Consider the following 10,594-nt stretch of genomic DNA (forward strand, 5'->3'; position numbering starts at 1 on the left):
ACTTCATTTCTCCTGAGCCCAGGAGAAACAGTCTCTGTTATCGATATGATAGGCCATGTATTGCCGCACACCTTTTTTTGTTTTCGGAGTTTTGTGTTTTTGGTATCATGGGGGTAGAAAGCTGAGGCACATACAACACAGGGCCTTTCTGTAGGGGTTCCAGCTGCTCCAGACCCTGCCGTGGTGTCCCCCGCGCTGCAGGTGCCGTGGGAACACAGAGCTGTCCAGCTGGCTGCCCTGAGCGCTGCCTCCCTAGGACCCTGGAGAACCATCTCTTTCCTTCTGGTCTGTCCATCCACAGAAAGCTATCTTCTATCCTTCCTTCTCCTCCTTATAACGGGAAAACAAACAAACAAACAAACCCACCTTGAGTCTCGTCACAGTCTGTTTGCCACCTTCCTCCTCATCTTCCTGTTTAACCGTGCCCCCATCTCACACACACACCACCTTTTAACCGAACTGTAGCTCATTCAAGGAGTTGGTCATACTCGTCATACTTGAGTGTGAGTGCTGTCGATTACATCTCTCTCCTTCACCTTGACTCCTCCCACACCCCCCTGTCCTGTCCCATACTTCCCTTTTCACCTGGAGCAGCTGTATTCAAAGTGCTGGGTGGTGCTGAAGCAAAGTGAGGACCAAGTATAGTCCTTGTACTCATCGTTGCGCCTACTTTGGATGTGGAGAACAAGACGGATGATCCCTGGCAACATTTGGGAACATCTCCTTCAAAAAAATCTTTACATTTTTCACCAAAACGTAGCAGAAGGCTTTGTACAAAAGCACAAGGAAGGCAAAAAGTGAAGTAAAAATAGAAGAATCCACCCAGAATGCTTAAAGAGATCTTAATCTATAAAGCAGGAAATAGGAAGGGCAATGTGCACATGCTATGTGCTCATTAGAATTGTTCCCTTCAGTTTTAATTTTTGGTTATTTTTTCCAAAGGGATGACGTGAAACTCCTAAGTACATTTTTTTATAAAAAAAATCTATGTTGCTTTTGTATTTCTCAGCCAGGGCTCCATCACCTTTGAGGTATATTATCGAGTTGGCTTTCCATCCCCACCAAAAAAAAATGAGATTTCATAATATGGTCCTTGAAGCGTCAGTCCTGAGTGGGAGGACAGAACATTCTAGACTTTATACTCCAATACCTAAAATCGAATTCTGCTTCTACCACTAACCGTGTCCCTCATCCTGTCTGCGCATCGATTTCCTTCTCTGTCCAGAGAGGGCAGTTTGAGTTAATGACTTTTGAGGTCTCTTGCATGAAAATTTTGTGACTTCTTGAAAATGGTGTTTGCTGGAGTCACCCACACAGTTTGGAATGAGGAACCAAGGGCAGCCGCCCTCAGAGATCTGGATGGAGATTACTGAGCTTGCTTATATAGGCCATTGGGTTGTCATTCACACACTTCTCTGAGGTTTTTAGAACAGGAAAATAGGTGGGGTTAACTCTGCTCGTGAGAAACACCTCGGGCGAGCTATGATTTCAGTTAAAAGATGTGTTTTTGTGACTGGAGCGTCGCTGAAGAACTGAAGGCTGTTTGGTGTGCTCCCTGCAGAGTCACAGCCATGATTCTTTCCACCTGTAAGTAAGATGGCTTCGTCCTTCCTCTCCAGGGCTGGTTCTGGGCATGTCACTTAAGTCTTGAATGCCAGGGGATGGCACGCTGCTTGTGAAACTTTGAGGAGAGTTTCCCCAGGTGTTGTGACGGGGTTTTGTGTGTTATTCAAACCACCATTGTAGTGATGTAATGTTGGTAAATGCTCAGCATGGAGAAGGCAAAGGGAGACAACACAGCGTCCTTAATTCTATGTGTGTGCATGGAAATGCAGTTTGAAAAGTGTTTGTAGGGCCAGATGGAATGTGAAGAGCTCCGAGCTGAAGGCTGGGAGACCCAAGTTTCAGCTTCTGGATTTGCTTGGTGGTTAACCTTTGGCCACGTCTTGTGTCGGGTCCTTATCTGTAAAACGGTACCCTGTCTCTGCCCACCGCCCAGCAAGAGAACATAAACACTAGCTAAAAATAACACTTCCTTCATGATCTTAATTTTGGAGTTGCTCTGGAACACTGTTAAGGTCCACGTACAGTTTTGAAAATGCTTATTAATTCAGCTCTATGAGGGCCTTATACACAAATATCATTAAAACACAAGGAAGGAAAATACTGTCTTTGAATTTAATTCTGGATGACTAGAAAACCCAGTTTTAGCAAAGACCAGTCATATCAGATTAAAGCCATCAAAGACCAGCTAACAAAGTTTTTTGCATTTCTGATTTTTCAGTGGCAAAAGGAAACACAGGTGGCAATTTGTTAATGTCAACTGCTTGAGCCACATCACTTCCCAGGACCCAACGCTTGAGGGTAGAATCTGTAAAAAATAAACCAGGCTATTCCAGTTGTGTTGACCTGAATATAACTTACAGTCTTGATCCCCTCATAGACAAAATAGGGCTGCCCGTTATCAGAAATACAGATTTAACCAGAGCCAAGCAGAAAGAGCTAAGAAGCAACTTTTTTGTCTCCCACCACTCCCTGATGGTAGAACAAAGATGAGCGGCGACTTAATAACCTTTTTATTAAAAGCTGTGTGAGCATCTGTACTTCATTTCTCCTGAGATTAGAACCAGAGAAAAGACTGTAAATTTTAACAGGAAATATTTGGTTATATATGAAATAAATAATGACGAGGGTTGAGACAGGATTAGTTTGCCCAAGCGATTAGATGAGAGACTCCCTCTTAGCAGGCTATTGTGAGGGTCCTTCTGGCTGGCCTGGAAGGGCATGGATTTGATGAGCATTCACCATCTCTTCCACCTTCGGGTAATTTGTTCCATGTAACTATCCCCTGTTTATTTCTGCTGTAACCCCCCCCTCCCATAGACATGGCTCTATCTGCTTCTGTGTAAAACACTTAAGTGTTTACCGTTGATAAAAGAAAACCAAGAGATGCTTCCAGGTGTATTCCTGCTCATCAAAAAGTGTCTGTATGTGTTTGCCAGGCCAGAGTCATTTGCCAAGTATGTTTGTTGTTTTAAGAGCTGTCAGAGAAGTCTCGCCTGATAGGCTGCTGTAGTGGGAGGCGATCATGGAGAAGGTGAGATATCGGTCGGACTGCGTGGTGGGGAGAGCCCGAGTGAGGTATTAGAGCACTGCTCCTGTGAAGTTTAATTTGTGAAACCTTGTTGGGTATGGTCAAGTTTCCTACCCACTAACTGTGGTCCTGAGGACAGACCCAGCCCAGTAGAGATATTTAAAGGACAAAGCCCAGGGAGAAGTAGGAGTTTGAGAAACTCACCTCTTTCTTCCCTTCAACCTCATTTTTACCTGATTTCTCTGCCTTTCTTTTCTTCCCAATTTATGGAGTAGAAGGGGGAAAAAATGATGTATGTGATTGATTCTGAAATGTTAGTGTGCCTGAAGCATGGATGGGATACTGACAAAAGTGGTCGATTTCCAGACTCCCCCTCCATAGTCTGATCTGGGGGTCAGGTGTGCACCCCTGATCACATGGCCTTTCTAGGGCCCCTATTTTTGAAGCCCCCTCTCATTCCTTGTCTTTGATTTCTACACCAACCCTACTAAGTTACTATTTCTGTCTTTACTATAATTATTAACATGAAGATAAAGAGGGCAGCTGCATAGTGACGGCTAAGATGGGCCCCAGTGGTATCCACCTCCCGGGGTTCACCCCCTCGTGCAGTCCCTCTCCTCGAGTCTGAATCGGACTTAGTAACTCACTTCTCATGAATAGAATTTGAGAAAAGCGGTAGAGTGTCTTCTCCGAGGTGAGGTTGTCTAAGGACGGTGGCTTCTGTCTTCGTGCTCCGGGGCTGTGTCTTGGATTACTGGCTTCCATGCCGTGAGCGTTCTCAGGTGGCCTGTGGAGGATCCCCGTCATGAGCAACGAAGGTTGGCCACCATGGCTTGCCGACAGCCATGAAAGCGAACGTGGAAGTGGATCGACTCAACTTGACTCCAGTTTCATGAGCTTCGTGAATTTCTCCACCTTTAACTCTGAGCACCCAGCTAAGCCATGCCTGGGCTCCCGACCCCACAGAAACGGTGAGATAATAATGATTTGTTTCCAACAACAGATGATGAATTCAACGGCCAAAGCGGGGAGAACCGCTGGACCAAAATCAAACATGGCCACTTCTACCATTATTTTGCCTCCCGTTGGAGTTGTTCCCCTTTATCAAAAATAGAGAATTTCCCTGTGTTACCATGAACACTAGCAGAATCTGTCTTTTGTTTTTAAATCACTTTGATCCCCCTGTCACTGCCTAAAGTCTGTCGTAATAATGATAACGGTAACGACTAGGGGATGACGACGTCTGTGAGTTTCCGTGTCTGCCAGCATGCTGAGATCCCCCACTGTTCCTCCACGAAGCCCCCTGGCCAGCATCATCTGTGCACTTCCTGCCCACTGAGGGTCAGTGGACTCAGCTTCCGGCACAAGCACCAACCCCGTCAGCAGTTCCTGTGGCTGAGCACTTCGTATCACGAGCTGGCTCCATGTCTTGGGTGTGATATTTGAGAACTTGTCACGAATTCTGAGGTCACAGACATCAGTCTTCTAGAAAATTCTGCTCTGAGACCTGGGGGCAGAGCGGAGTTGTCTGCAAGACACCCAGTCTGCCTCACATGAGCTCATTCCTGGGGAGAAATCAATCTTCTTACACAGAGCAAACAATGGCTTCAAGATGCAGGGATATTTGGTGCCTGGGGGGCGGGGGGTGCCCTGGCCAAGGCTGGGATCAGATGTGCCGTCTTCAGAGAGGCTCTGCCCTCCTTCACAGCATCCTTTACTCCCTGGACACCATCTCCACTGCTGCCCAGAACCCCACCCAGCTTCTGAGGCTTCTAGAGTCTCTTCACTCCTTCCCCACACCCACTGCCCCTTCAGGCCCCAGCCCGGCCAAGTGCCACCAAATGTATCAGTTGACTGTCCCAGGAGCTGGGAACTTGTGTTCTGTTAGTGACCATGGATCCCCTAGAAGGAGCTCTTCCTCTTACTTGAAGGTAAGACTCAAGATGATGTCAAAAACAGTTTGGGGTTTGACATAGGGTTAGCTTCTTTTGTCAATACAAGCGAAAAGACTAACCTCTCAGGTGACTATCGTTTCTTAGAAGCAGGTAGATTTTAAAATCAAAAGGAAACACACTGGAGTGTGCTTCTAGCATTCCTCTTAGAAGGAGCGTCTTTTTAATATCAAGAGGAAGAGTATACACAAGGCAAGGATAATTTAATAGCTCAAATACATAGAGGGCATACACTCAGAAAAAAGGATAGCTTTCTAAATTGAATAAACATTTCTATGAAGAACTCAGTGTCTTACTTCTTCCCTCCCTCCTTTCCTCCCGTCCTCCCTCCTGTCTGTCCTTCTGTCCTTCCCTTTCTTCTTCCTTCCCTTCTTCCCTTCCTTTTTTCCTTCCTTCCTCCCTCGCTCCTTCCTTCCTTCCTTCCCTCTTTCCTCCCTCGGCACCCCACTGGTGTGGATTCTTGGTTCAGTGAAACTTTTCTGAAACCTGACCAGAGGTAGAATCTCACGCTAAAGGAAAGCTAGCTGTGTGTCACCCTTCCCAGGTGACATTGGTTAAGTCAATTAAAATGTGTTTGATTGTAAAAGGCCCTTAAGAAATAGATCTCCTGGGGGGAATTTACAATCATCCTGAGGAAGTTTGGTCTTTCTGGGAATTTCTGGGAACAATGGCCCCTAGCTTACGGTGAACATCGAGACTCACGCATCACTCACTCAGAGCCCTTTCCCCAAAGCCACAGGCTTTCGTTTTCCTCCACGCCCTTCAGCTGCAAGCACTGCTGCCACCAGAATTCCTCACCTTAAAACCACAGCCTGGAACGTGTGGGTTGGGCGACTCAGCTAGCCCTCCCCTAGGTTCAAGACAGCTCTCGAAACCGAGCCAGTTCTTTAAGTTTTCAAATAAGAAGCAGCCGCCATCTGCCAGTGATGACCAAATTCAGAAGGAATAAATTTCACTTGAGGGTCTGATTCAGAATGAAACAGTGACGTCGGACGTGCCAGGGGATGAAGGTGAGGTTATGCTGATGTAAACCTCAGAACATTGAAACGGAGGGAAGGCCACCGACTTTGCTTCCCAGAGGGCTGGGGCCACAGCTTTGCATCGACAGGTGTTTGGGAGCCGGGGGAGGCGACCTTGGAGCTGTTCTGAGAAATGGTGCTTCTCTTTTTTTTTTTCTTTTAAAGATTTATTTATTTGACAGAGAGAGATCACGAGTAAGCAGAGAGGCAGGCAGAGAGAGAGGAGGAAGCAGGCTCCCCGCTGAGCAGAGAGCCCGGTGTGGGGCTCCATCCCAGGACCCTGAGATCACGACCTGAGCCCAAGGCAGAGGCTTAACCCGCTGAGCCACCCAGGCGCCCCCAGAAATGGTGCTTCTCACATTCGCTCCCTTCCAGTGCCCCCTGGTGGAAGGCTGTTCCCCGCAGCCCCGTTGTGGCCACCCACCCCCATCTGAAGGCGCCAGGAGCCTTGTGCCCCGGGAGACTAGGGGGAAGAAAGCATTCCCAGGAAAGAACAGGAACCCCAGCTCAAAGGGGAGGTTGGACTGCCTTACCCATGAGAGATGTGTCATTCCTAAAGGTCGCAGGGATTACACCAGGACGCGGTGCCCTTTTCCTGATTTGCCGGGACCTGGGATATAATTAAAGATACTTGCCAGGGGAATAAGAAGCAGGTGAAAAGATCAGTACAGGCATAAGCCTAGGAGAGGAAGCACCGGCTGGCTCCTTCCTGAGATAATCCTCAAGGCTTCCAGCGGGCAAATAGTCATTGCCCATCTCTGGGGCATTTTAGTCTCTCTGACAGGGGCCTTTGATATGCACAAGCTTCTGCCTAAATCAGGAATTTTCCAAAGGCACAAAAGAGTTTTCTCTCCCCAGGTCAATCTCTCTGCAAAGCATGGCTTCTATAATCCCAGGTTGCATATGGAAGTGACTCTCCATTTGTTCACTGACCTCGAAAACCTGGGTGAAGCTGTGAATCGAAAATGACCACAGATCTAATAATCACGGATATCTGCTTCGGAGGGAATCGAAATTTCAGTCTATGAATAAAGATGCCTCGTGGCTTGGGAAGTCATGCCAAATGAGGGAACACCAGGGAATTAATCAGCATTCACACACACACAGTTTTTTTTTTTTTTTTCATTTACTGAACAATTATTTCTTGGGTACCAACTTGCTGGGCAGAAGGGATGGAATGGTGAGCAAGGCAGAGGTTGGCCTTCACGCCCACAGCTGCTCCTGGTCTTCCGGGGAGAAGAAAACCTTCTCATACTTAAATCAGTGGCAGCATAGGTCTCTGCCTTTGCTACTGAATCAGGAAAAATAAGTATTTTTGAAAACACTGATTCCAAAATCGTAGACTGCAGAAGAGAGCAGAGGCCACCCTGGGGATATTTTGGGGTTTATAATCTACTCTGCGGGCTTGTAGTCCTACAGGTGAGTAGGGGAAGGCCTTTTCCTAGTGCCTAGATATCTTTCCCACCTGCTGAGTGATACTAGCAATTCCTTCTGGAAAGTTCTATGTATTTAAATTTAAAGTATTATGATAGGTAATTTAATGGGTCCTCTTGGCTGAGTCATGTTGCCCAGCTGTTTGATCAATGTAATTCTGCATGTTTCTGTGAAAGGGTTTGGGGGATGAGGATTTAAATCAAGATTTTAATCAGTGGTTTTGAGTAAAACAGGTTACTCTTCACAATGTCGGTGGGCTTTGTCCAATCAATTGAAGGCCTTAAGAGAACAGAGCCTGACCTCACCTGAACAAGAGGAATTCTGCCAGCAGCCTGCCTTTGGACTTGAACACAACTCTTCCCTGAGTCTCCATCCTGCCAGCGCACCCCATTAGATTTTGGACCTGCCAGTTCCCATAGTCTTGGGAACCAATTCCTTAAAAATCAATCTCGCTCTTCACCTCAATATAGGGGTCATGCTTATAAACATGAAAATGCCTTTCAAAGAAGGACTACAGTGTAACATGTTTCCTACTGTATCTGTTTATGATATCATTGGTACCTTACCAACAGTAACTTTCGGAGCCTCTCCTGAGACCTGTTGGGTGGTAGGGAGAGAGAGAGAGCCCTTGAGAGTCCTGAACGGAGGGAACATCTGCCTTTGAGTCAGGGGTGGAGAGTGGGCTCAGGACAAGGGAGTTGTCCTGGATCAGATTTAGCTTGCTTGGCCTTATTCCCTTGTTTTGTCTTCAGAGGGAGAATCACATCTACTTACATCTGTTTGCCTTAAACATAGCCTGTGAGTACCTAAGAAAAAATACCTGAGTGAGGTCTAGGGAACTGGCTGAGGGAACAGGTTGGGAATTAAATGAGTAATCTCTGTGTTTTGGGTACCTCAGCTCTGCTGTCTTAGTTAATCTTCTCATCCATAAGGATAGTCTTGTTCTGCTCCCAGACTCTGAGCTCAAGTCTCTGGTCTTGAATTCCGACGCAGCGGCTTTTTAATTCTGTGACAAATTACTGAACTTCTCTCTCTCTTAGCATTTTTACTCTGTAAAATGGGGTAATAACAGGACCAATTTCAATGTTTAGGGAGCAATTTAGTATAAAATGTAGTGAGATCTTAGTATAGCACCTGCTTACAGTAAGGCCTATGCTGGGGAACTGCCCTTCCTAGAAGGTAGGTTTCGTTCCTTTATTTTCCAGATAAGGTTGCTAAGTGATTGCTCCAGAATCACATTGTTGCCACAAGAAAATGGAGCCATAAAATTGACAAGTCAGGAAACGACAGATGCTGGCGAGGAGGCAGAGAAAGGGGAACCCTCCTACAATGCTGGTGGGAATGCAAGCTGGTGCAACCACTCTGGAAAACAGCATGGAGGTTCCTCAAAAAGTTGAAAATAGAACTACCCTATGACCCAGCAATCACACTACTGGGTATTAACCCTAAAGATACAAATGTAGTGATCCGAAGGGGCACGCACCTGAATGTTTATAGCAGCAATGCCCACAATAGCTAAACAATGGAGAGAGCCCAGGTGTCCATCAACAGATGACTGGATAAAGACGGTGTGGTGTATATATACAATGAAATACGATGCAGCCATCAAAAGAAATGAAAACTTGCCATTTGCAATGACATGGATGAACTAGAACTAGATGGATGAACAGAACTAGAGGGTATTATGCTGAGCGAAATAAGTCAACCAGTGAAAGACAATTATCATATGATCTCCCTGATATGAGGAATTTGACAGGCAAGGGGGAGGGGTCATGGGCGGTAGGGAGGGAAAAGGTGAAACAAGATGGGATCAGGAGGGAGACAAAAACCATAAGAGACTCTTAATCTCACAAAACAAACTGAGGGTTGCTGTGGGGAGAGGGAGTATGGAGAGAGTGGTGGGGTTATGAACATGGGGAGGGTATGTGCTATGGTGAGTGCTATGAAGTGTATAAGCCTGATGATTCACAGACCTGTACCCCTGGGGCAAATAATACATTATATGTTAAAAAAAAAAAACAGTAAAAAAAGAAAAGAAAAGAAAAAAGAAATTGGAGCCATGATTTGACTGCAAGTTGGTCTGACACCAAAACCCACTCACCCCCATGCGCTGTCCTCGAAAAATCCTCGGAAAAAATCCTCGAACACCAGAGAGGGTTTCACTATTTCATCAAGCATCTCAGGGATTGGTGGTTGATTTTGGATAAGTTATTTCTTTATTTAATGTCTCTGGGACAGCGGGTTAGGCTTATGACCTATAAGTACTCGCCAAAGCTCCGGAAGCCATTCTTGTCAACTTCGATGTTCTACTTAGTCAAAAGGTTGTGGTCAGCCCTGCTTGTTCTGTGGCCAGCTTCGTGCTGTGCGATGTCCTGTGGTAGAATGAGCTACAGAAGAGTAGAGCCCAGGTGGGTCGTGTTGGTGTGAGGGTATGAGTGAGGCTGACTTACTGAGTTCTCTCTGTGTGCCAGGCAGCCATGCTGGAGGCTCTGGGAAGCCCCGACATGGAGGAGATTACAGTGTGGTTCAGTGGTTCTCAAAATCAAAGGATTTTTGCGTGCTGCTCCCCCTCCCCCACCTCAACCCCAGGACATTTGACAATACCTGGGAGTTTTTCGGTTTTCACGACTGGGAAGAGGAGGTAGCTGTGAAAGGAGGGAGGGGTTGCTGCTGATTCTTGGTCATAAAGATGCTGCTGAAGAACCTGCAGGGCACAGGACAGCGTCCCCCAATCCCCCAAGAATCATCCAATCTAAAATGTCAACTGTGGTGTGACCGAGAAACCCTATGAGAGATGGAGCCTATGCAAAGATGGTCCTTGAGATGGCCATCTAACACGGTATCCAATTATGAGCCACAGCACAGGACAGATCACTTGTGCTCTGGGAGCCCGGAGGACCATTAGAGGGAGTGGACTGCAGTGGAAGTCCTTTTCAGGCTAGAGGCCCGAGTGCTGGGGATGACTGGGACAGCAGAGCAAGGGGAGGAAGCTGGTGCGCGAGCAGCGGTGAACGTGGAGAGTTGGGAGTGGAGCTGGCCAGGTGATGGAAGGTGATGAACGTAAGGGAGGGCATCCTCTTGATGCCGTATGTATT

At 46.7% G+C, this 10,594-nt stretch overlaps 1 protein-coding gene across 1 annotated transcript in view; it reads left to right on the top strand.

Annotated features, from left to right (window-relative positions):
* The first annotated feature begins 1,475 nt into the window (after positions 1–1,475).
* Positions 1,476–10,594, top strand: part of TXK (TXK tyrosine kinase) — a 62,930-nt gene continuing 53,811 nt past the window's right edge. Inside the window, exon 1 of the mRNA XM_045985830.1 lies at positions 1,476–1,587. Coding sequence (XP_045841786.1) covers positions 1,500–1,587 — 88 coding nt within the window. The 5' untranslated portion in view covers positions 1,476–1,499. The remainder of the gene's footprint in view (positions 1,588–10,594) is intronic.

This window comes from Meles meles, chromosome 2 (assembly GCF_922984935.1).
Source record: "Meles meles chromosome 2, mMelMel3.1 paternal haplotype, whole genome shotgun sequence".
Taxonomy (NCBI): Eukaryota; Metazoa; Chordata; class Mammalia; order Carnivora; family Mustelidae; genus Meles; species Meles meles.